At 41.2% G+C, this 27,545-nt stretch overlaps 2 protein-coding genes across 2 annotated transcripts in view; one reads left to right on the top strand and one right to left on the bottom strand.

Annotated features, from left to right (window-relative positions):
* Positions 1-16,436, bottom strand: part of LOC101274104 (guanylate kinase-like) — a 33,695-nt gene extending 17,259 nt beyond the window's left edge. Inside the window, 1 exon segment of the mRNA XM_049707065.1 lies at positions 16,287-16,436. Coding sequence (XP_049563022.1) covers positions 16,287-16,436 — 150 coding nt within the window.
* Positions 16,437-25,554: 9,118 nt separating this feature from the next.
* XPR1 (xenotropic and polytropic retrovirus receptor 1) overlaps positions 25,555-27,545 on the top strand; it is a 205,368-nt gene continuing 203,377 nt past the window's right edge. Inside the window, exon 1 of the mRNA XM_004269822.4 lies at positions 25,555-25,815. Within this exon, the coding sequence (XP_004269870.1) occupies positions 25,747-25,815 (69 nt within the window). The 5' untranslated portion in view covers positions 25,555-25,746. The remainder of the gene's footprint in view (positions 25,816-27,545) is intronic.

Below are 27,545 nucleotides of genomic sequence, written 5' to 3'. Positions count from 1 at the left end.
AAGAACTGAGGACAGTCTCAGAGACCTCTGGGACAACATTAAACGCACCAACATTCGAATTATAGGGGTTCCAGAAGAAGAAGAGAAAAAGAAAGGGACTGAGAAAATATTTGAAGAGATTATAGTTGAAAACTTCCCTAATATGGGAAAGGAAATAGTTAATCAAGTCCAGGAAGCACAGAGAGTCCCATACAGGATAAATCCAAGGAGAAATACGCCAAGACACATATTAATCAAACTGTCAAAAATTAAATACAAAGAAAACATATTAAAAGCAGCAAGGGAAAAACAACAAATAACACACAAGGGAATCCCCATAAGGTTAACAGCTGATCTTTCAGCAGAAACTCTGCAAGCCAGAAGGGAGTGGCAGGACATATTGAAAGTGTTGAAGGAGAAAAACCTGCAACCAAGATTACTCTACCCAGCAAGGATCTCATTCAGATTTGATGGAGAAATTAAAACCTTTACAGACAAGCAAAAGCTGAGAGAGTTCAGCACCACCAAACCAGCTCTACAACAACTGCTAAAGGAACTTCTCTAGGCAAGAAACACAAAAGAAGGAAAAGACTTACAATAACAAACCCCAAACAATTAAGAAAATGGGAATGGGAACACACATATCGATAATTACCTTAAATGTAAATGGACTAAATGCTCCCACCAAAAGACACAGATTGGCTGAATGGATACAAAAACAAGACCCATATATTTGCTGTCTACAAGAGACCCACTTCAGACCTAGAGACACATACAGACTGAAAGTAAGGGGATGGAAAAAGGTATTTCATGCAAATGGAAACCAAAAGAAAGCTGGAGTAGCAATCCTCATATAAGTTTTATATATATATATATATATATATATATATATATATATATGTAGTTTGCTTGAGTGCAGTGTTTTTTGTTTTCTGTACTGAATTCATTAGCATGGGTCGGTATAAAATTTAGCATAGGTCAATATGTAATTTGTAAACTAATAAGGTCTTAAAGTGAGGAATTAAGTCTTTTAAATTTAATTATTTATTGTAAAGAGCAGAATAGCATACATAAACAGGTGCCTAAGGAAAACTTGTATTCTAATATGGAACTCTCATGAACACCTTTCTTTTTTTCTTCTAACGGTATGATAGTAGGCCATTTGATTATTTTTATGGCTTTAACTTTACAACAATGAAATATTCGTAAATTTTAAAAAGTATTTTTCTTTATTTGATGCGGGTGGGATACTGGAGAAATGAAAGGTCAAACATCTATTGAGGATTCCATACTTGTCTATATATTGTGTACTTTTATTTCAAGAACTGATTTAAAATTCCTAAAAGGATGCTATAATAAGTTATTATGCCATTTTACAGACTGAATTAAGTGAATTTCAGGGAGGTATGAAACTTGCCTAAGGCTATCCAGCTACCAAGTGGTAGAAGTGAGAATTAAATCCAGGTATACCTATAAAAAAAAAAATAAAAAATAAAAAAAAATAAAAAAAAAAAAAGAAGGCGAGGGCAGCACCAGGGTATGGGGTTGTTAGTTTTATAGGGGTGAGTAATTTCATACGCTGATGAGTGGGAGGAGTATTCCAGCTATTTTGGGGAAGGGGTGGGGATTTCTAGGAATTGAGCCACCGCCCACTTTTTGACCTTTATGATCATCCTTGGAACTGTCGTGGCACCTGTGGGTGTGTCGCTTAGCTTGCTGATGTGTTACAATGAGTGTATACTGAGGCTCAAGGTCTAGTGGAAGTAGACTCGTCCGCCATCTTGGACCTATTTTGTTCTAATCAGTTTATGTTGTGTCCTCGGGCTATGTAATTCTTTTAAAGGTTGTGCCCTGCCCCCTTTCCTCCTGTTTCATATTGAATATATAATATTTACCAGAGTATGTTTTAATAATTAATACATGATATATTGTATAATTAATTTATATATCATATATATAATGATATCTATAGGTATTTGTTCTAATAAGTCATTAAAAATTAAAAAAAAATTTTTTTTTAATAAATAAAAGCTCAACCTGGAGATGATACAAATTACTCCCACTCATTAATCAGAACTGGTCACACAGCCCCACCTAACCACAGAGGGACCAGGGAGTAGAATCCCAGCCCAAGCCCAGAAGATGAAGAGCAGCCTGGATAACTACCACAGTGGTCTAAGTCAGAAATAGACTGACAGAAATGAGGAAAGGACAAAAGAGTGATAAGGGAAGTGTTAACAGGCCTCCAAATGTTGGGAAAGAAGACTGTGACCAAGAAATGCAGAATTAATTCCAGGTGAGTTAGGAAGATGGGGCTTCAGGAAGTTGTTTCATGTGAAGTAAGCCTGGAATAGGATTCCAAGAGGGCCACATTTTCTGAAAAAGCTGAGAGTTCTTAGCGTTCAAAGAGTGAGCAGAGGAATACTGGTTTTGCTCATCGGCCCTCGATTTCATCCTGATGTGAGGAGTTTATATAGATTATCCGAATATTAAGTCACCAAGCCAGAGGGTATTTGGAATGCGTCTGAGGAATGGCAGAGCTGCCTGTTCTTGAATAAATGCCTGCCCAACCCCCATCCTCTGTAAGCGCTCTTAGTATGTGTGTGTGCACTTCCGTCAGCGGAAAATCAATACCTTTTTGGACAGATGGAAATTGAGCTATGTCAAGGCATACATGCATTGTCTGATAGCATCTTTCTGCCAGGAATCTAATATATTGATCAAATTTCCCTAGCAGAGCATCTGTGCAATATCGAATGGCAAGACAGGGTAATGGTAGGAATGTCGGCTATACATTTTTCTGAAATGTCGCCTTTAACTAAAAAAATCAAAGCTGGAGATTTTCATGCAGGGCACTGCCTCTCCTGATGAGTGTCCTAATCTTCTTTGAATTTTCTGGCAGGGGTCAGGAACAACACACTCTCCTGTTTCTGTGGCTCACCTGCTCCTCACGGCAGGTGAGAAATGATTTTCTCAGTTGGAACACCCCTGTCAAAGGCAGGGTTCTTCCTCCTCCTCTCCTTTGCCTCTTCCTATTCCCCTCCTTGCTTTGAGCCAAAGCAACATTCCTTTTCCCCCCCAGTAACAGCAGCAAATGTGTCGGGTGGCTATTCGGCTGAAGCTCTATTTAGCTACAGAAGTTGTACCTTTGCATCGTGCATTGTGCACAGGTTGTTTGGATTGTTGTTAATAAGGTTTGTTATTATTGTTGTTGTTTATAGGTCAGAGTGATGATGGGATAAAAGGAGGACGGGCTCTCCACTTGGCTTTTTAGGACATGCTCATTCCTAGCTCGGAACGATGACACACAAGCACAGGGGTATTGGCTGCTGACACTGTTCATCGTGGATGTACCTGCCTTCAGCTGCTAAAGAGGAAGGGACACACAGAAGCAGAGAAGAGGATGTGCCTGTATTTTTAAATAAACTGCCTTGTGATGCACAAGGCCTATGAAACATTTTAGATATTGAACCCGAGATACATGGAAAATTACTCACATGGTTTTATTTTTTCCCCCCTAATGACTCTAGTAATCTGAAGGGAAATTATTCTGGTTGAATGACTCATCTAAAACACGTTTTTTGACTGTATCTTGGGCAAGGAAGAATCTATTCAGAGATAACAATTTATTATTTAACATTTCGACAGGTCCACAGAAGTACAAGTCAGCTGAGTCCAAATAAAGAAATGTGCTATTTTTTAACAACTTCTAGATGTTCTTGGCAGAACGCAGGCTAGACTTTATTAGAGGAAACAACAGGTATTTATGATCTTTTTCCTTCAGGTTTTCAATTAAAATTTGATAATCACAACAATATTTTAAAAGCCAAGAAATAGCCTTAGAAATGTTTATGAAGATATGATGAAAGGTTAGCAAGGGAAAAAGAAATAAACAAAAGAAGAAAGAAAAAAAGAAAGAAAGAAGGAAAAATGCAGAAACAAACTGTACCCTAGAACTAGAAATAGATGGGCCTGAAATAGAGAAATTGGAATATTTCTGTTACTTCATTCCTATTATTGCATGGATTGTGAGAGAGATCTCCTACATTATAATATGTTTTTATTTCCCTATAATAAAGTTATTTCATCCTTTATACATGAAAAATACCATCCTGTTGGAACTCTATCATCCCAATGGCAACAAATCTAATATGGGATTTTTATATTTTCACAATGTTTTCAAACATCTCATACATTTTACACTATTTAAGAAGCATGCATTCTCATCAGATAGGTAGAGCATGCATTATTACCCCTGTTTTACTGGTGAGGCAATGACAGCCAAGGTCATATAGCAAAATAATACAGTTGGAATGCACCTCTGCAATAACAAATCTATTACAACATAATGCCTCTTTAGACCAAAACTTACCATATTTTTTGGCACATACTTATTGTCATTTTCTTTCTTTCTCCTGAGCCCCTAGAGTCCTTGAAAAGTTCTGTTTGTTGTATAAAATTTTTTTCTTTCTTCTGAGGGAGTCACAGATGAGGGTTTTGTTCCCTTTGCAGTGGAAATGGATATTATGTTGCACTTCAAAGACCCAAAGGAGGAGAATTGGCCCAACTTTACCTTATACCACTTTCTAGTACCTTCACTTGTAGTGACTTATGCTCTGGTTAATTGCAGCAACACTGGAAATATTAACATAGGTATGTCATGATGATCGGATATAGACATTCATAAATCCAAAATAAGAGTGTGAATAATCATACCATTATGTAACGATCTGATTCCTGTCTCTCTTACTTTTCCTGTATTTTGCAGTTTAGCTCTTTATTATCATGTGTTTCGTGTTGAAGTCTGGGTTTACCAACATGCAAATAAATTGAATGTAGGACTTCTGATTTCTTTTGTAACCCTACAGCTAAAATCTTCAATCTTTTGAATCCTCTTGAAACTTTCTTCATCTAAAAATATTCCATGCTCCATTTTTGTTGAATGTTATATGTTTATTGCCTGCTTCCATGCTGAATTTATTATACTCCCTAAATATCCTTGCTAATTCATTCCTTCATTAATTGCTTCATTTATACATCTATACATCAAGTACAGCTAGCATGTATTGTACTCCAATAATATTTACCATGTTATGTTGTACGAATCTGTTTCTCCTTCTAGATTTGAACTCTCTGAGGGCAAAGACTGTGTGTTTCTAATCTTTTCATTTTGGGAGTTACCTGGTACATAGTAGGTATACAATGAAAGTATTTAGATGAATAGTACCTGATAAAATACCACGTACTTGGCCAGTAGTGACTAAACGTTATTGTGGTAAAGACAATACTGATTTCTTTTACTTTGTTTTAATCATTTTTCTTATAAATGAAAGGTTTGAAATATTTGAAAGAATAAGACTCTATCTTTTGTACAGAGTTCAAAATTTCACTACCATGCAAAATCCTCTAAACAAATAAACAACCTATCTTTTGGGTGGCTGGATATTGAATGCCCCTAAAACTATTAAATACTTTATCAATATGCATAATTTTTTCAGTAGGTTGATATATGCATGTTACAATGGCAAGAAACCTTATTTGGGATCAATATATACTATATTTTAAATCCTGGTAGAATAAACAGAAAATAATGAAACAAATGGATATTTATTTCTATGTTCATTTGAAATTCTGCCTAGGGTTAAACAAAGCAGCCTTTCCAAAATCATTGTAACTGGAATAACACGCCACTAAATGCTTTTGCTTGTTCAATTTTTCATTTGCAAAGGTAATCCACGCTTTAAAACCTGGCAAACTTTGAAATATGCATCAGGCAGGAGGCCGGTGTGGAGACTGCCTTGAGGTCAGGGCTTTCAGTTCCTTGGTTGCTGAGTCTGAGGTTTCTGTCAAAGGCCACGAAATATCCCTTCATTACTGGTTCTTCACGGCAAATATAATTAACAGCTTGCCATAGACCTGAATGTTGTAAAAGGATAGATGTCTCCTGTGGTGTGAAAATAGGGCCAGAGACACTGATCCCATGACAAGAGTCCCGTACAGTCGCTGGCCTGTAGTTGGTGGGGATGTGATTTAGCAAAATGATTTGGAATAAAGTAGCTCTGTAATGCGGGTGGTTTCTGACAGCACGATCTTTTGTGGTGCTGGCATGTGCAGAGCACGGAGGCTTGATTTCACATGTTGGCAATTCCTCTGGTTTACCAAAGCCCTTCCCCAAGGACTCTCATGTCAGGCCAGTTAGGTGCATGTTTGTACAGGTGGTGGGTGGATCAGCTGTTTTCCCTGGAAGTCATCCCCTTTTGGTTCCAGTTTTCCCGTTGAGGGTCACTGAAGGGTGACGAGAAGTTTACTGCTCCTTGAAGGCTGAACCTACTGTTGCTGTGGCTGCCAAAACACAGCCTCAAAGAGACAATGATTTGAACCTGGCTTGCTGACTGCTTGTCTCTAGACTCCCTGGCACCACTCAGTTTGGGGAAGAACAAAACATACCCAGTAGCATTCAAGTCTAGAATTGTAATGAAGTTAGGGTGTCCAGATGTATCCCTTTAAAGGGATTAACCCAGTGTTCCAGGAAGCCTTTTGAGGTTAATAAATTATTTACTTTTTCCAAAGGAGATAGGCATAGGAAATCTTCAATTGTGCTCATAGAGATTAGAATTTGAGATAGACCTTTTCCTAGTAGGGAGGAGGTAGCTGTTTGTGTTACACAGATGCACAGCGGCTCTTTGTTTTCACCTGGGTCATTAGTGCACGCTTCTGATCCTGCCAAAGTCCCAAGAGCCCACCAATCACATTTTGCTGAAGTCTGTCATAGGGAGATTGGGTGATGTGGTTAAAAGAAAAATCAAAAATCATCCTGGGCTGGGAAGGAGGGATTTTGAAATGCTAAGATTTACCTTTGCAAGATTACATACTGATAACCCCTTCCATCATGCAATTCTCTCCTCCTCTGGCTCACTAAACAGGCTTGAACCATTCGCCAAAACCTCTCTTCACACCCTTCACACACTAGTCAAACCAGACTCCTTACCATTTCCTGAACACAGTATCAAATACTTATCAAGTCCATGCAATGTGCCAGGTACTGTGTTATGTGTTCTATATACATAGATTTTTCATGGTGACTAGTAACTGTTCATTCTTTTATTCAGTCAAGAAATACTTAGTGCACACCTGCTATACGTCAGGCATAAGCTAAGTGGTGAGGGTGTGGCTGTGAATAAAGTAGACATGTTCCCTGTCCCTACAGAGCTTATAGTCTAGCAGATGAGACAGGTGTTAAATAATAACAAGAATGGAAAGATCGGAAGACATGACGACATGGAGCGAGGAGGTTTGACCCTCAGGAATGGATGTTTACCCTGAGAAATGAAGACATTGTCAGAATCGGCCAAATTAAGAGGATGAAGATGAATGCTGGGGCTGAGGGAAGAGTCTGAAGGAGTGGGAACAAGGTCAGAGAATGGCACAGTGGTGTGGACTGCACAGCCAATATTCCTGGTTCCAACCCTGACTTACCACCTACTTTCATTGTAACTTTGGGCAAGTTACTTAACTTCCGTGCCTCTATTTCCTTATCTTTATTTGGTTTTTAACAGTTTTCTTTCTTTTTTTAAAATTTATTTTTAAAAATTCTTATTTTATTTATTTTTGGCTGTGTTGGGTCTTCGTTGCTGCACGCGGGCTTTCTCTAGCTGCAGTGAGCGGGGGCTACTCTTCATTCCGGTGCACAGGCTTCTCATTGCAGTGGCTTCTCTTGTTGCGGAGCACGGGCTCTAGGCACGTGGGCTTCAGTAGTTGTGGCTCGCGGGCTCTAGAGCACAGGCTCAGTGGTTGTAGCGCACAGGCTTAGTTGCTCTGCGGCATGTGGGATCTTCCCGGACCAGGGATTGAACCCGTGTCCCCGGCATTAGCAGGCAGATTCTTATCCACGGTGCCACCAGGGAAGCCCCCTATTTCCTTATCTTTAAATGGGGATAGTAACAGTATTAAGCTGATAGTTTTGTTGTCCTGACAAATGAGTTGCTGTGTGCCCAGCACATAGTGAGCAGGTAAGTGTTAGTCATTTTAACAAGGAAGTGAAGGTATTTTGAATTACTCTCTAACCTGGAGCATACAGTGTAAATACAGAAAGAGGGGAGGTTAGAAAAACTGATAGAGCTTGGATTAAGAGGGACTGGGGCATGGGGAGGTCTGGTAAACATGTGAAGGACTTTCTTGATGTGAGAGGAGTAGAAAGTCATTGAGAGGATTTAAGCAGGACAATGACACAATCAGCTTATCTGAGCCAAGCTGGTGGCCATGGAGATAAACCAAAGTGTGTGGATTGGCAAGATACCTAGGAGGCAGAATGAACAACACTGAGTTACACACTGAAAGTGTAAATTAGGAAGAGGGAAGAATGAAGAATGATCACCTGGACCAGAAAGCAACCAGGGTACCACTTATGTGCAAATAACAGGGGCAAGTCCAGGGTAGCTATGGATACACGTGGGTTCATAGGTTTGGTGGTAAGAACTGAGGAGAAATGGAGGGTGGTGGAGGTCTGAGGAAGTATGATTTGAAATACAAGTTGCAGAGAATGAGAAAGAGCATTAACTAGGGAAACCAAGGCAGGGTAAGGGACTCCGGTGAGTTTGGTGATGTTTAATTTTCATTGGTGCCCGACTGCCTAGGTGTGAGGTTTTCTCAGAAGTTTTCGGCAGCTCTCAGATGCAGAGGAGACATGAACAGTTGAAAGTTCTAGGATCAGGATGATCAGATGATGATAATAATCTTGTCTAACATTTATGAAGGTTTACTAGGTGCCAGGTGCTGTTTTAAGAGCTTTACATACATTATTTTACTTAATTAGATGCAGGCATGTCTTAGAGTTGCATGAAATGTGCTAAATCATGGCACGTTAACTGACTAAATTGAAGTCAGCAATTAAAAGCTTAGCTGTTTGGCATGTTATTTATATAATTGTCCTGTATAATTGTGTTTCTCTGGCCTCACAAATCTATGGGGAAAATTAGGGTCAAAATAACAGCAATGAAACAATGTCTCTTTCTTTGACTGTCTTATTCACTCTGAAAAACTCCTTTCCTCAAATTCTGTATCAATTTCCTAGGGCTGCTGTAACAAAGTACCACTCCCCAGTGGCTTAAAACAACAGAAATTTATTGTCTCACTGTTCTGGAGGCTAGAAGTCCAAAATCAAGGTGTTGGCAGGGTCACGCTCCCTCTGAAACCCGTAAGGGAGAATCCTTCCTTGCCTCTTCCTAGCTTCTGATGGCGGCCGTCAATACTTGGCCTCCCTTGGTCTGCTGCTGCATCCCTCCAATCTCTGCTTCTTCGTCCCTTGGCATTCTCCTGGTATGTCTGTGTCTTCACCTAGCATTTTCCTTTTCTTATAAGGACACCAGTCATATTGGATTACAGCCCACCCAAAGGACCGTATCTTGACTTGGTTATATCTCCAGTGACCCTATTGCCAATAAGGTCACATTCTGAGGAGGACAGGACGCTAGCATGGTTTTCTAGAGGACACAATTCAACTCATAACAAATTCCTTCCAAGTAGCTCTGAAAGGGCCCATGGGTGCCCCTGGGTGGTCATGATCTTGTATTCTTTGTTTTCACACATTTTTCTCCTCTCCTGTTTTGGTTTGATCCAGTGACGTCTCTCATTTTGCCACCAAGGTCAGTATGCTTCTGCAAAATACTTCCAAACCTGCAAAGAAGCACCAGAGGGACAATGCCCACTGAAGGCGCCAGCGTCCCCTTGTTGCCACTGCAGTCTGGTGTCCTGTCCCATGCCCTCTCTGATCCAGCTGTAGGTTGGTCTCCTGTGTCCGTTCTGAGTCCTCACATGTCCCACATTGTGACCTGACTCCTGACTGTACCTCCCCTAGCACTGTTTGTAGACTGTACTACCTTACGCCTTGCTTTTGTCCATCCCTCTGCAGGTCCTGCTCCCTAAGCTCAACAGGGCTGGAGGACAATCACAGTGACAGATGCTGTCTGGGATTTAATCATCCTTCTCACTGACACTGACCTTGAACTAGAGTCCTTGAACTAAATTTGTGAGCTTCACCTCTCTCTTCTACTGGTCCAGTGGCTGCTATGATGCCCTTTGGTACAAATAAAACCTCTGCTAAGTCAGACATGCCTGGACATATCAACATAAATCCTAGAGTGAATGCAGCTTAGTTTCTCAAGCCAAGACCATGGCTCCCTATGATATATATTTAAACTAATTTTATACAAAAATTTATCCACACCATGATGCTTAGCATCGGTAACCGTGAGGTTGGGCTGTTGGCTGTATCTGCTGCTCAAGGTTTGAAATATATCTTTTACCCTATGAGAAAGGGCTTTCTGCATACACTCCACATTTAGTCTGTACTCTCCTCCTCTTTCCAAGCCTACTGAATCCAGCAAGATGTTTGATTTCAGTCCTCAGCCCCTTACAGCCAATCACAGCCTCTCCCTACAGATAACACAACCACGCCCAGTAATATTCAGCTCTAGTACATCTTGATTTCTTTTTTTTTTTAAAGAGGCCCTATCATTAAAGTAATTATAAATGTTTGTACCTAATCTTCACTTTAACAGTTTTCACTTTCACCACAGTAAGAAAAGGGTTGGCTGTAATTATATCTGGGTGTCTTTGATTCTAGCCTGTCTCCAGGTGCGATACCTTTCTTCCCTACCAAAATATCAATCCAAAGTTAGTCAATTAATCAATCACCAAATATTTGTTGTGTATTTCTTATGTGTCCTGCATTAGCAAAAAACAAACACAAGGAAATTATCTTTTCAGTAATTATTATTTTAAATTCTTCAAACCCAAATGATGTAAAATCATTCATTCCAGAAGTCCTGAGCATCTACTACGTGTCAGATACTGTGCCAGGCACTAGGGGATACAGCAGAGCAAAACACACATAATCTCTATCTTCTTAGAATCTACCATCTGTTGGGGAAACTGGATCTTAAAAATCTTACAACTAAATATATATATTCACAAATTTTAATAAGAACTGTAAAGGAAATGTATGGGGTACTATGTATAGAGGAAGAACCTAAATTAGATTGGGTGTGGATGGTCAATGAAGTTGAAGTTCATTTCAACCTTTAAGCTGAAGTTCAAAGGATGAGTGAGAAGGGAGGAAAATATCTCATGCAGGATAGAACATGGAAAGGCTCTAAGGTAGAAAAGAGCTTGGTGCCTCAAAGAAACTGAAAAAAAGACTAGTGAAGCTGGAGCACAGTGAATTAGGAAGAAAGTGAGACCAGATGAAGGAGAGGAAGGTCAAGGACAGATCCTGTATGGCCATGGTAAGGATTCTGGAGTCTATCATATATGCCATGGGAAGCATTGAAGGTTTTTTTTTTCGCTGCGTTGGGTCTTTGTTGCTGCATGTGGGCTTTCTCTAGTTGCGGCGAGCAGGGGCTACTCTTTGTTGCGATGCGCGGGCTTCTCATTGCGGTGGCTTCTCTTGTTGCGGAGCACGGGCTCTAGGCGCTGCGGGCTTCAGTAGTTGTGGCACGCGGGCTCAGTAGTTGTGGCTCCCGGGCTCTAGAGCACAGCCTCAGTAGTTGTGGCGCACAGGCTTAGTTGCTCCGCGGCATGTGGGATCTTCCTGGACCAGAGCTCGAACCCGTGTTCCCTGCATTGGCTGGCAGATTCTTAACCACTGTGCCACCAGGGAAGTCCCACATTGAAGGGTTTGAAGCAAGAAAAAGGCGTGATGGGATTATGTTTTGAAAGATTGCTCTGACTGTTGTGTGGACAGTGGAGTAGGGCCAGAAGGGGAGACCAGCTAGGAAGCTATTAAATATTACAGTTAAGGTGCGAGAATATGTTGACCAGTGCTCTGGAGACAGGAAGAAGTGAACTGATTCAGGAGATATTTTGGAGATAGAATTAACAAATTTCTTTTTAGGGCAGTATGAAGAAGAAGCTTTAACCAGTATAGATCGCTGAATTATTTAGGTCCTAGTCCAAATAATCGGGAAGTTAATCATCTGCTCAGCACTGGAGTCACCACTGAAAATCTGTCCGGGTGCATTTCAGGGAATATACCATTGAACAAGACCCAAACCTCCAATTCACTAGGAGATAGAAAAATTGACTTTCATTTTAGTGCATGCTTTGCCTGGGGCTGTGCGTTTCATTTCAGGATTTCAGGAAGTGAACAAATGAAAGTTGGTTTTGTGTTTTTTTTTTTTTAAAGGCCGTTGTCAGAAGCCAGCTTTCAGAGATATACAAAGAGCAGGAGCAGGAAATGATGAATGTTTTTCTTAATGCGGTAGGCAGTGTCCTGCTTTGTGTCTCCTCCCCCATTTTGCTTTTTCCTTGACATTCACTAGCAGGAGCCCATAAGAGTTTCTTCGAAATAAACCTGCCCAACAGATATCCAAATCTTACTCCTTGCCCACTTCCAATCATACTGACATACTGAGCTTTCTACAGACACACCCTATCTCCTCAGATCTAACTGGTGCTTCTCACGGCCCTCTTTGCCCTCCTTCCACCCAGATCCTGGCTCTCAGAAGACAGCTGGAAACACATGAGATGAAATGTACTGTCAACTGGTGGGAGGAACATGCTGGGCTTCCCTAACTGGTTTTTCTTAATATCAATCTGTCACACAAAGAGTAACCCCTTCCCTCTGAGTCAAGACAAAACATCTCTTTGTTTTTTTTGTTTTTGTTTTTGCGGTACGCGGGCCTCTCACCGTTGTGGCCTCTCCCGTTGCGGAGCACAGGCTCCGGACGCCCAGGCTCAGCGGCCATGGCTCACGGGCCCAGCCGCTCCGCGGCATGTGGGATCCTCCCGTTCCGGGGCATGAACCCGTGTCCCCTGCATCGGCAGGCGGACTCTCAACCACTGCGCCACCAGGGAAGCCCAACATCTCTTTGTTTTAATGGCCAAGTCAGAGGTTTTGGGTAGCTTGTGGAGCATGCCTCAGGGACAGGTACCCTGATGTCAGGGACACTAAAGAGTTACAAGAGAGGGATACATTTCTGCTCCACCTCTCACTTTCTCTAACCTCTCAACTATGCTAACTTAAAAAGAAAAAAAGTAATATACATGTTGACAGTAGTTTCTCCTGGGTGATGAGGTGGGGGGATCTTTTTTTCTGCTTCTTTATACCTTCCTGTGCTTTCTAAATTCTCTATGATTAGTGGGTATTAATTTGATAATTAAGAAAAAACACAATGAAAATCAAACTTCCTTGAGGTTGGGAATTTTTTGATTGGAGGTACTGGTAACTGAACAGAATACCAAAAGACTCTTATGTACTCCAGTAGGACTTTTGGTATACATGATAACAAGACTCCCCAATCCCTGAATGCTTCAGGTTTCTCACTTTTCTGAATATATCACCCCTTGCTTACAAGTCTCTGATTCTAGCTTAAGTTTTCAACCATTCCAGGTGTTGGGGAAAGAGCCTAGATTCTAATGACATGTTTTTATAATAAGAATGGATCTGCATGGACCCCAAAATTGTCATGCTTATCACTCCTGGGTGGGTGGGTGGAAGCATATATTAAAGAATCAATTTATATTACTTTGTGGAGGCTACTGTGTTAAGTGCCATTACAAGTGAGTAAGATAGGAGTGGTTCCCGTCCCTCAGGAACCAGCTGCACTCTCGGAAAGGTTATTTCTCTGACTTTAAAGATGTAAGTGTTGGCAGAAAACAGCAATTCTTCTCCTTGATCAAGACATCTGTGAGACTCATAAAAAGACAAAGCCATGTCAAAGTGAGCTACACTGTGGCCTAAAGCAATTTTTATAGCCTGAATAGAAATGAAAAAGCTCTTTTAAGTAACCAAAACAAATAATCTAAAGCACTATTCCATAATCATTTTGATTCCATAACAATATAAACACTGCTTATATTTTTTCATTCTTTGCAGTGTTGTTTGTTTTGCTTTTTGGTCAGCGCTTAAGTACAGATAACAGAAAGCCACTGGTGCAGTTTTAGTCAGGATGGACTGAATCCAGGGAACTAGTGTCATTGAAAGGCCTGGAGGAGTGGGCTGTCTGAAAATCAGGAAGGCCCTAGAGGAGCTCCTGGCTCCAAGGGGATGTTCATTCCTCTTCTAGTTTGGTCACAATACCACCTTCATATCCTCTGACTCAAGGTCTAACTTATAAAGTTCACCACCTCACACAGCCATATGAAATACTAGAGAAAAAGGAAAGAGTAAGCAAAGAAAATTGGTTACTACATGCATTACAAAGCCAGGAAGAAAACAGGGTATTTAGTACAGACCTTATTTCTGCATCTGGTCCCAAGCCCATAGTTGGTATTTATAACTTTCTTCCACTCCCCTCTCACGTTCTTTTCTTTTCTTTCTTTTCTTTTTAATCTTCAGCTAGCACCTCAGCTAGTCATGCTACTTTAATCTGATGGGGTAACTTAAACTTTCATTCTAAGGGTCTGAACCGTTGGTGATCTTGCCTGGATTGGGCTGGTACATCTTCAATTAACTTTTGTCACTGGACAGAACAACACAAGGGGTTACTATGAAGGTTACCCTTGGTTTTAGACCCACTCCTACCCTCCTACCCATCAATTTCATTTGTATGGGAACTCTTGGTTCTTTGTAAAAATCAGGACCAATCATTCCAGCAACACAGGAAGCCCTGATCTTTTAACATCATGAAGAGCCCATATAGGTCAAATGGTTATCTCAACTTCTCCTTTAATGGAATCATTGTTGAGTCTTCGGGTGGAAGCAATTTTTTTCTGGGTTTTAAGCCTTCGAAACCAGCAGAGAGCCAAGCATTATGAGAAACTGATACAAAAACTTTTTGACTGGGTTCTTATATGTAATAATGAGAAGTGACATTATCATTCCACTCCTTGGTTTCTGGACTCATGTCTGGCTGGGAGAAGCAGCAACATATATTGGCTACTGGTTAGAACGTTATCTCATTCTATAGCACAGCACTCCAACTACTCAGCGTGGTGTCTCCTAGCTGGTACCACAACAGAGTCTTTAATAGGTTATAATACCATTCTGTAAGGGCATGTGCTTATAGGTGATGGGATACGTGGAGAGACCAGTGAAATCCATAGACATCTTTCCTTTCTCTCACTTCTTTCTTTCCTAGAAGCAATATTAAATGGGACACTGTGACAGTAAATAAAGATGTTCACAGACGGTATTGCTGGCAAAAACATAGCTGGCAGAAAAGACAAATCCATATCTAGAATTATTACTTACTCTAGTGAGAATAAATTAATTCCTCTGTCCCCAACTCCCATGATGGAAAAAGATCAATGTAATCAGTCTTACACCAGGTATTTGACTGGTCTATCTCTACTCCAAATATGGGACTCATCCCAAATTATATTAGGGACTCAGCGTTGTTCCCTATAAGCAGTTGACAGATCAGCCTTGGTGAGGGAAAGACAATATTTCTGAGCCCCTGCGTATCCTCCATCCCTGCTACTATGACCATTTGATCCATGAGCCCATTAAACAAGCCCCATTCATAAAAATTCTTATATGTATCTGATTATTGAGTACCTCCTTGGCAACAGCGGTAGGCAAAGTTCTTAATCCCTATGACCCATCCAGGGTGCTTGGTTATAAACAGGAAAATCTGACTCCGGTTAACTTAAAACAGAAATAGATTTTATTGGATTGCTTTGGGTTGCTCACATTACCTATATGAAGGCTTGTAAACGAGTCTAAGAAAAAGGCAGAAGCCAAGAAAAGCTTACAGCCGAGAACAGAACAGAGGTCATGCCAGAGAAACAATCAGGTCAGGACGCTGCATTTGACAGTCCAGTTTTTGGATGCTTGATGCCATTTTCACTGCTAGACTTGAAATCTGCTGCAGCCTCTGAGAATATGCTCCACCTGTTGCCATGTCTTTGATTACTTCCACATGAGACTATATTCCTGGCAGAAGCATCTGTTTGGACAAACATGAGCCACATACTTCCTGCCAAAGAGCCGGGATAGGGATATCTGCCCACTTTACACCTAGTGGGAGCTGGGGTCTTGCCTCTTATCAAGTCCTAAGGGATGGGGGTATCCCACCATCTAGGAAGGTAGCTCCCAAACCTGGCAACAAATCGGCCATACCTTCCAAACCTCAGTTTTCTCATCTGTACAATGAAAAATATCCCTTTTTTACTGTTATCCTTTGCTATGTTTTAACCTAATATACTTTTTTTTAACCTAACGTACTTTTAATCCTTATCCATTGCTATGAGGATTAAATTAAATAATGCATGTGCAATACAACAAATCTTGTTGTTGTTATTTTGTTTCCATTTGTACCTCAGTATCTTTATCTCCTTGTCCTAAGATGTTTTCTGCAATTCCTAACCTTGGAACTGTCCTTTCCTTCAATTCCTGCTCCTAGACTGCTGAACACTGCTGGAAAATTTGACAAAATCTTTCTAGTTGATTCTGTTGCAAGTGAATAGTTTCTATACTCAGTGCTACTTGCATACCTCTTGTCCAACTCTGCTCCCATTTTCCCAAGCAAATGAACTTGTCTCTTAGAGACAATTCCTTCCCCTCCAACTACAAAGTTATGTATGTCTACCCCAATCATTACTATCACCCCCAACCCCAAGTCTCAAATGATGTCAAGTGTCTCCTCCCTTTAAGGGTTAATCCTTTGTCTACACTCTTCTGCTTTCTCTGGGCCCTTGCTTGAGTTTTCATCCCCTGGATTTTCTCTGTCTCTCAGTCCACTGGTTTCTTTCTTGTGGCTTGCAGTATCAAATGCTGCAGAGATACTTTTTTGTACTCATTGGACATCACTTGTTCTGGAATTATTTAAACAGAACACTTACTGTTTTTGTAGGTTTGATAAATACACTTTGTAAAAATTGAAAGCAACATAGAAAAATACGAGTAAAAATCCCTTGAAATCTCTAACCCAGAGGTAACCATTCTGAACATCCTTCTTGAACCTGTATCACTATCAAATATGTGTATTTTATGTCTGGTTTTACACAGAGAAAATTTATGTGCACTTTCTTTCCTGTATAATCATTTTTTCTTTCTACGCTGAATCACCTCCACCAGAATACATACATGCTGTTATCTTACTGTTATTTCTCCCATTAAAAAACCCCCTCTGTTATCACATTCCAATTCAACTATTACCTTATTACTCTATCCCCCTTTATAGAAACATTTCCTGAAAGAATGATCAATTCTCACTGTATTGGCTTCTTCTCAGCCTAATTTCTTCTTATCAGTTTCCTTTGTGACTTCCTCCTCACCTTCCCAGCGTTTATGCATTGGAGTATCCCAGGTATCTGTCTTTAGATCTCTTCTCTTTTCTATCTACACTCATTTTCTGGGCAATCCCATGGGTTGTTCTGCATATCATTTTTATTCTGTTGACTCACAAACTTATATCTTGACCCAGGGCCTCTCTGATGACCTCCAAACTCTAAATTGCCTATTGGACATTTCCACCTCTGTGCCTGACAGGCATAGCACACCCCGAACTGAACTTTTGAGTTTCACCCTCCACCCCCAACCCTGCTTCTTCTGCAATATCCCCCAATCCCATTCTAATTACTCAGGCAGAAGACCTTGGAGTCATCCTTGATGCCTCTTTTTTGCTCACATCCCACATTTAAACCACCAGTAAATCCTGTTGACTCTATCTTCAAAATACATTCAATTTCCAACCACTCCTCATCCTCTCCAATGCTAACCTCCTGATCCAAACCGCCATCATATGTCCCTTGGGTTATTACAATACCATCTTTACCAGTGTTCCCATGTTGTGGGTTGACTTGTGTCCCCCCAAAAAAGATATGTTGAAATTCTAACCCCCCAGTACATGTGAATGTGTTCTTATTTGGAAATAGGGTCTTTTCAGATGTAATCAATTTATGATGAGGTCATAATTCAATTAGGGTGGACCCTAACCCAATAAGACCGTTGTCCTCATAAGAAGAGAAAACAGACACAAGGAGGGCGAACAGCTCTGTGAAGAGTCAGAGACACATTGGGAGAACATCATTTGATGATGGAGGCAGAGACTGGAGTTAAGTGGTTGCAAGCCAATGAACACCAAGGATTGCCAGCCACAGTAGAAACGAGAAGAAAGGCACAGAAGAGATTCACCAGGCTTAAGAGCTGCTGACAGAGAGTAAGCCTGCTGAAACCTTGATTCTGGACTTCTAACTTCAAGTACTGTGAGAGAATAATTTTCTGTTGTTTTAAGTCACCCAGTTTGTGGTAATTTGTTAAAACAGCCCTAGGAAACTTATCCACCTTGCTTTTTCTTCTTCTCCTCTGAAGACTGTTTTTCACACAGCAAAAAATATATATAATTTATCTGATCGATGATGTCACTCAAAAACCTACATATCCTCATAAAGTTAAACATAGAATTACCACATGATTCAGCAATTCCACTGCTACATATATGCCCCAAAGAATTTAAAGCAAGGATTCAAGTTATACTTGTACACCAGTGATCACAGCAGCATTATTCAGAATAGTCAAAAGGTGGAAACCCAAATGTCCATCAACAGGTGAATGGTATATTTTGTTTACAACTAACAAATGGTAACAATGGAATATTATTCAGACTTAAAAATGAAGTGCTGATGCATGCTACAACATGGATGAACCCTGCAGAGATTATGCTAAGTGAAATAAGCCAAACACAGAAGGACAACTATTGTATGATTCCACATATACGAGGTACCTAGAATAGGAAAATTCATAGAGACAGAAAGTAAAATAGAATTTACCAGGGGCTGGAGGGAGGGTGGAATAGGAATTATTATTTAATGGGTATAGAGTTTCCATTTGGGATTATGCAAATATTCTGGAAATAGATAGTGATGATGGTTGTACAATATTGTGAATGAATTTAATGACACTGGATTGTACACTTAAAATATGGTTAAAATGGAAAATTTTATGTTCTGTATATTTTACCACGATTTTTAGAAATGCATGAAAAAAAGGTGGTTATTACTACATGTAAAGGAAAACAAACAAACACACAAACTCAAAACAAAAGAAACAAAAAAATCTCCAATGTCCTCAATTCACTCAGAGCCCAAGTCTTTATCTTGGCCCTAAGCCTTCTCAGGCCCTAAGCAATTTGGCTCCTGACTACCTCTCTGACCTTCTGTCTCCCTGAAATGCTCTTTAACCACATTGGCATCTTTGTTTCTCAGCACATTTTAACCTCAGGGCCTTTGCACTTGCCGATTCCTCTGCTTTGACTCCTACTCTCCTATCCAACTCCCATCTTCAACCCATATCTACATAGTTCTCTCCTTCCTTCCCTTCAGAACTCTGATTAAAAATCACCTCATCAATAAGGCCTTTCCTGACTCCCCTATATAAAATTACATAACAATCTTTCTATCTCTTACTCTGCTTTACTTTTCTTCATGCACTTCTCTCTGCATACTTGTTTATTGTCTGTATCCTCTCATTTGACAGCAAGCTCCAGGAAGCCAAGGACTTTGTTTTATTCACTGCTCTATCTAGAGCAGTGATAGTAGTAGCTGCTCAGTAAGTATTTGTTGAATGAATGAATGACTATTATAACATTCTTTTGTAACTTGCAAAATACACTTCTCGCTCCTTAAAAAAAAAAAAAACCTCAAGGTGTACTTAATCAAAATTGTGTTGAAATAAAGGTATTTATAGAAATAAATGAATTGGATCATTTGAAACTTCATTTATAAATTCTTTATGTCAGTTTTTTTTTCGGTGGGGAGAGAGGGGTGTTTAGTCCCCTGGTGCTATTGTTTTAAATGTTTTCAGGCTGTGAAAACTTTTGAGAAATAATGTTGATCCTTTCTCCAGAAAAATATTCAAATAACACACAAAGTTTTGCATGTAATTTTATGGGCGCTATGGGCCACCTGAAGCCCATCTATTGAACCCTTTTAGATCTATAAACCTATCATATTTTATAGTTAGACTGGGCCTCCTATAATTCAAAGCCTGAGCTCTACTGAGAACATCATCTTCACTGCTAGGCCATCTTAGCTTATTCAGCTTCAGTGGGAAGTGTAGCTTAAGATTTGATCTCTCTGCAGGTCAGTTCTTCACCTTTCAGCATGATCACTAACCTCATTTGCTCAAGCAACAGTTTGACTTTATATTTATCACACATAATTCTAAGTTTTAGAAGAGTTACTTTGTGGTAAGTATAACTGTTCCCAAACTTAGAATTACATGTGATAAATATAAAGTGTTCAGACTCAGCACTTGTGAATTTCTAGATAAACTGCTGAGTACACTAGTAAATTCTCACTCATGGTCCTACAACATGCACACAGAGTAACGACAATTTAGGATATACAAAAACCAAATGCTGTACACTGCTCAGCCTTCTGTAGCCCTTCATGCTATGGAAGCTACTTTCTCTGAGGTCACTAGTAAGTCTTTAATTGCTAAACCCAATGGCTTAGAAGTCATCCTACTCAACCTCTCTATAACATCTGACAATGTTGATCACTGCTTCCTTGACACAATTTTCATCGTTTTATGGCTTCCTTGACACTTGCTTCTCCTTATTGTTTTGCTGCCCACTCTGGCCTCACCCCAGCCTCTTTCCTTGTCCCATCTTCTTTATCAGGCTCATACCAGGATGTTCCCTTGGACCCCTTTCCATTTCAGTGTATACTCTCTCCCTGGGCAGACTTACCAGGACTTAATCATCATCTAAAGGTGAATGGCTCCCCAGGCCTTCAGCGCTACCTTCTTCTTCCAGAGCTCTAGATCTGTATTTCCAACTGGAGTACTGTGTGTCTCACAAATTCTAACTATTTAACACATCCAACAATGCCCCAAACCTGCTCTCCACTTCCTTATCTCAGTTCGTGGCAGCAGCATCTACCCAGTCACTAGGGTTAGAGTCACACATCACACCTCCTTTCTGTCCATCACTATGGCTGGCTTGGGTTGTTGCATCAACAGTCAACATAACATGGTGGTTAAGAGTAAGGACTCTGGAGCTGGATTGCCAGGGTTCAAACCCAGCTCTACTACTTGCTAAGTGGTTGACCTTGAGCAAGATTCTTAACTGCTCTGTCTCAGTTTACTCACCTCTAAAATGAGATGAGTGATAGTAGCTACCTCCTGGGGTCTCTGTGGGGATTAAATAAGTTTGTATTTGTGAAGCATTTAGAACAGTGTCTGTCACAGAGTAAATGCTACATAGGTGCTTGTTAGTAAATTGGTTACTGGTTTGTCCCTACTCTAGTCCATCCTTCACACTGCTAACAGAGGTTTTCGAGGGGCTGCCTGTTACTGAGTGGTCAACCAGAGGTCAGTCATTATGCTAAGTGCTTTATGTACAGAATTTCATTTAATCTTCATAACTACCTGTCAGGGAAGTGCTATTATTCCCATTTGAGAGATGAGGAAACTGAGGCATTTAGCGCTAATGTACTTGGCCCAAAGTCACACACTATAAATGCCAGAGTTGGGATTTTAATTCAGGTCTGTCTATTCCCAGAGCCATAGTTCAAAACCAGGAAGCCATACTACACTGCTTTCCCAAGGCAGAGTTAGTCACTGCATAGACTTCAAAGATCCCGCACTGCCTATGCTGTCATGATCTATTCCTTTACAATTTTATTCCAACTTAACTTTATTTCCTGCAACTTCCCTCTATGTGGCTGTGCTTTCCTTCCTCTTTCCTTCTCTCCTTCCCTTCTTTCCTTCCTTCTTTCTTTTCTTCGTCAACATTTATTGAATGCTTGAATGCCAGGCACCACGCTAAATTAGAGAAAACGAGAGAAAAGAGCAATTTATCTTCAAGGAGCTCATAGTCTGACGCAAATTATTATTGACAATACAGTGAGGAGAGTGCACCAGGGGGATGCGGGAGCCAGAATGGGTAAGGGAGGTAAGGGGATGGGGACAGTTTCTTTGAGGCAGGGACATTTAGCTGCCTTAAAGGATATTCTGGTCAGACAACTTCTTGCCATTCTCTAACAGCCCTGAATTCTCTTTGCTTTTTGCCTTTGAGATCTCTGGAGGTGTCTTTCTCCCTGTCAGATAGTTGTTTAAGACTGTATTTGAAAGCCACTTTTTCTGGGATACCCTCCTTCCCTTCCTAGTCAGCTGAATGTGTCCTTGTAGATACCTCAGTTACAGTGCATATCACATTGTAATCTAGATATTGGCCTATCTGCTGTCTATCTGACTGGATTTTGATGTCCTCCAAGGAAAAGACAGTCTTATTTATTTATTTATTTTTATAAATTTCTTTATTTACTTATTTATTTTTGGCTGCATTGGGTCTTTGTTGCTGCTTGTGGACTTTCTCTAGTTGCGGTGAGCGGGGGCTACCATTGGTTGTGGTGCGCAGGCTTCTCATTGCAGTGGCTTCTCTTGTTGTAGAGCACGGGCTCTAGAGCGTAGGCTCAGTAGCTGTGGCGCAGGGGCTTAGTTGCTCTGCAGCATGTGGGATCTTCCCGGACCAGGGCTCGAACCCGTGTCCCCTGCATTGGCTGGCGGATTCTTAACCACTGCATCACCAGGGAAGCCCTATTTTTGAACTGTCCTTCATTCCCAAAGTGGCATGGCTGGCATATCATAGTGTTCAGTAAAATTTTGATGAATGAAGAGTTATCTTCCTATTTACAAAAGAAAGTGTAAGAGTTACTTCTGATTCAGACTAAAACTATTCAGATTATCATTCTTAGTACCTTAGCACAGTACTCTGTAGAAAGTAGGTTTTCAATAAATACTAAGTATTTGATTGTTCTGTCAATGAACTATCTGAAGTAATGCTAGGAATAGGAAACTTATTATTAAATTTAATTCTGTAGATAAACTAAGATTTTCAGGTCCAACTGAGTCTTGGGGCTCTGGATCCAGCATAAGAAAAATTAAGAATTATTGGTAATAGTATTGAGGATTTCCTGTCTTCTCTGGGTTGAGTCATGGTTCCAGAATCTTGTGCACAGTTAAGGTACCAAGGTATGGTGCTGTTGGGAGCTGGATGCCACGGTCTACAGGAGTTGCTGCCAAGAGTCTACCATTCTTCCATCATCAAAGAGTCTACAAATAATAACTGCTGGAGAGGGTGTGGAGTAAAGAGAACCCTCCTACACTGTTGGTGGGAATGTAAATTGGTGCAGCCACTATGGAGAACAGTACGGAGGTTCCTTAAAAAACTAAAAATAGAGCTACCATATGATCCTGTAATACCATTTCCCACTCCTGGGCATATATCTGGAGAAAACCATAATTTAAAACGATACATGCACCCCAATGTTCCCAGCAGCACTATTTACAATTATCGAGACATGGAAGCAACCTAAATGTCCATCAACAGATGAGTAAAGATGTGGGGTGTGTGTGTGTGTGTGTGTGTGTGTGTGTGTGTGTGTGTGTGTGTGTGTAGTGGAATATTACTCAGCCATAAAAAAGAATGAAATAATGCCATTTGCAGCAACATGGATGGAGCTAGAGATTATCATACGAAGTGCAGTAAGTCAGACAGAGAAAGATAAATACCATATGATGTCACTTATATGCAGAATCTAAAAAAATGATACAAAGGAACTTATTTACAAAACAGAAACAGACTCACAGACGTAGAAAACAAACTTATATAACCAAAGGGGAAACAGGCGGAGGGATAAATTAGGGATTTGGGATTAACAGATACACACTACTATACATAAAACATATAAACAAGGACCTACTGTATAGCACAGGGAACTATATTCAATAGCTTACTATAACCTATAATGGAAAAGAATCTGAAAAAGAAGATTCTATATCTACATCTGAATCACTTTGCTGTACACCTGAAACATTGTAAATCAACTCTACTTCAATTAAAAAAAAAAGAGTCTACCATTCTAGTCTATACTTGGTAAAGGCCCACAATCTCTTTTGCAGCTGCTCCTGGTTCTGTCTTCCTAGGCACACCATGCAGTTATTATCTCTCTGTGGTTGTGCCTCCTTCCTGGGAGCCTAGCCCTCTCTTGCTGCCTTTTTTCTCCTGACAACCTTTACCTCCAGTAGAGGGGAATTGTTATGGAGGGCAGCAGGGTATAGTGCTGAGCTGAGAGGAGTCCTCACTCCTTCTCCTATCCTTCTTTTTTTGACCCTGATTACCCTTTCACCCAAGGTTGAGGCTTTTTTGTACAATAAAAGTCAGAAAGACTCATAGCCTATGCCTGTTTTCCATCATGCATCACCCCTGTCCTGAGGAAATAATTGCAGAATCCTTACTGGCATGAATTAAGAGGAAGGGGAAAGGGGAAAAAACACATGCAAAAAAAAAAAAAGCCAACAGTAGATGTTGGTAACTAAGAGTACTGTCTCGGTCATGGTTGTCCCCTAGTCTTTGGACATCCTCAAAATTGTGAGAATTAAAGGACAAGGTACTGTACGTATAAGGGGTTTAGAATAATGTTTGTTACATGGACAGTGAGTGCTTAACAAATGTTAGTTATTATTATCCAGGGCTCCTCTACTCAGGGAAGGACCTTGGTTAGTGTCCCAAATCAGGTCCTCCAGGACAATCACTCCCATGCTCAAAGTAGTGCCAAGCTGTGTGTGTGATCTATTCTCCATTCTCCTCGAGGACAGTCAGCCTGGATGCTGGATCCATGTCTGGTCTCCTTGAGGGTAGAGATCCAACCGTAACTCTAGAGGATTCTCTTTCCTCCCAACATTGGTTACCCTCTCAACCCCACTCCTAATCTCCAGGAAGCTCAGTCACAAGTCCAGCTGGTACCCACAATCCTGGTTTGGGCCCAGGTGTTGTTGCTGGCCTTTCTGGTAGCCCCGGGACTAGATAATTACATTGAAATTCAGAAGCAGCATGCAATTCTTGGCACTGATGTCTTTAATTAAATTCAACAAGCATTTATTGAGCACCTAGAGCATGTAAAATAGGATTCCTTTAAATACATGTGGCCCTTAACTATTTAGTCTGTTTTAGTTACTCAGTTTGGATTAATGTTGATCCATCATTGAGGGTTTTATGAAGAATAAATACCAAAATGGAAAAACGTTTGCACAAATCTTTTTTTTTTTAATATAGTTATTTATTTTATTTATTTTTGGTTGTCTTGGTTGCTGCTTTCTCTAGTTGTGGCGAGCGGGTGCTACTCTTCGTTGTGGTGCGTGGGCTTCTCATTGTGGTGGCTTCTCTTGTTGCAGAGCACAGGCTCTAGGTGCATACGCTTCAGTAGTTGTGGCACGCAGGCTCAGTAGTTGCCGCCCACTGGCTTAGTAGCTCTGAGCTTTGGAGATTTTCCTGGACCAGGGCTCGAACATGTGTCTCCTGAATTGGCAGGCAGATTCTTAACCACTGCGCCACCACAGAAGCCCTGCACAAATCTTTGAAAATATAAACGTCTTGTGTGGATTATTGTTGCTACAGTATTAATATTAATTGCAGTAACAGCACTGCTGCTTCCCAGGCTGGAGGTAAAGAGCAGCTGTAAGGCCCACAGTCGCCAGACGTAAGAGGTCAGGGGAGGTGCCTTCAGCACGTCCGGCCCAGAAGGGGCGGAGCCTTGAGGAATGTACGCAAAGCCCGCCCCTTACTCCGCCCCCTTCGTCGGTGCGCGTAGGCGGTTACCATGGCGATGACGTATAGAGGGCGGGGCGGGGCTATGGAGAGGAGGAGGAAGATGGCGGGAGGGCGGCTCTGAGGAGACCTCGGCGGCGGCGGAGGAGGAGAGAAGCGCATCGCCGCGCCGCGCCGGGGCCCATGTGGGGAGGAGTCGGAGTCGCTGTTGCCGCCGCCGCCGCCGCCGCCTGTAACTGCTGGATCCGAGTGGGAGTGAGGGGGAGACGGCAGGATGAAGTTCGCCGAGCACCTCTCCGCGCACATCACTCCCGAGTGGAGGAAGCAATACATCCAGTATGAGGTACCGGCAGCGGCCGGGTAGTGGGAGGACTCGGAGGGGCCACCATCTCGCCAGTCCCGACCTCCACCGCCGCCTTCCGCTCCTGCTGCTTCCCCGCGGACTTTGACCCGGTGCGGCGGGGAGCCACTGCGGCATCCCCGCCGCGGCCGGCCCCCTCCAGGCCCCGCTGACCTTCCCCTCCCCCGCAGCCCCGCTGCCGCCGGAGTAACGGATATGCGGGCGGCGGACCGGGAGGGACGGCACAGCCGGTCGGGGCTGGGGAATGGTGGTGGGAGGGCGAGCCGCAGGTGGGGGAGTCGGGGTGTAAGGGTAGCCTGGGGTCGCGGCGGTTCCGCGCTAATCCCCTCCTCCCGCTCACCCTGACCTCTGGTTCCCACCCTGGGCGAGCGCCGCCTCGCCAAGGTTAGGTCTTGTTTCTCTCTGCTCACCTCTCACCAAGGAATCCTTCTCTTCCCAGATAAGCCCCTCTAGTGATTTCCTTCATTCCACAGAGCCCTTCAGCTTTCCCCCACTTGCCCACTGTTGACAAAGGCTTTGTTAACAGCGTTGAAACTTGATTTAAATGTGTATCACACATGCGGTGGTTACAGTATGCAAACGTATCGTAATCAACTATTTTGTTTTGATAAAAAGACGGTGATTCGTTTTTTCACTAATTTAATGAAGTATATAAAGTAATCATATCTTTGGTTTTGGCTCTTCTGTTGTTTTGGAATGGAGTGAAGGGGAAGAGGAAGGAAGAAAGAGAAGGGAATTATTAAAATTTTAAGGTTTTCTTTCCTAAAATTTTTGTTAGCTAGGGAGAAAAGTACCATCTTGTAAACAATGTACTTTGAAAACATACCTGTGTTATTACAGAAATCATGGCCCTCCTCACCCTTAATTTCTGTGATAACTGCTCCTGAAGGGTATTTAATAGATAGTGATAAGGAACCTTACACTAATAAAAAGAAAAGTGAAGATAACGAGCTCATTTATATTTTCAGAAGCCAAGATACCTGAATGGCTTTAAGCATTGCAATAGGTTATTCTCAGTGGCTGGCAGTTCAGCTCCTGGATAGAGAAAGACTTAATCTGTAACCTCCAGGAATTCACATCTATGTTATGTGCAGGAACAAAGAGTATAAAATCAATATGAACACAAATATTCTAGCTAGGTTTTATAAATTGAGATATTTCGATTTTCTATTTAATTTCTGTTTTAAGTTCATTGATAGGATGTTTAGGCAACAACGCGGGTTTATTTATTCGCATAACAGTTGTAATAATTGAAGAAAAGGAAAGGGATGTAAGTAGGTTAAACAACCTTGAAGATTGTAAAATAAATTCACCTTGTAACATACAGTATTTGAGTATTGCCAGAAGTGAAAGGCCTAAAATTATGAATGCTTTCTTTAAACTTAATTTTCTTGTAGTGTTTTGTGGCTACATTTTGTAAGAATGAAATAAGGGATTAGCTTTTCAGCCTGTAGAGTTTTTGATTTATTGTTTCTAATAACATTTGGTCAGTTTTAAAACCTTGGCTAGAGTCCAGATGATGGTTTTTATTGAAAGGAAGGTATTGGTCTTTCATCTTTCTAGTAGTAATTTTCAGCACCACTGCTAGTTCTTCATAGAACACAGCATGCTGAAGCAACATCTTATACTTGTTATATAGTATGGAATGCTTCATTTGGGGAGAAGTAATAGTGGCTGATTGTATGCTATGATTCATTTTAAGTATTACAGCA

Source organism: Orcinus orca, chromosome 1 (genome assembly GCF_937001465.1).
Source record: "Orcinus orca chromosome 1, mOrcOrc1.1, whole genome shotgun sequence".
Taxonomy (NCBI): Eukaryota; Metazoa; Chordata; class Mammalia; order Artiodactyla; family Delphinidae; genus Orcinus; species Orcinus orca.
The sequence above is the reverse complement of the archived record's forward strand: the minus strand, read 5'-3'. Positions and strand labels throughout refer to the sequence as shown.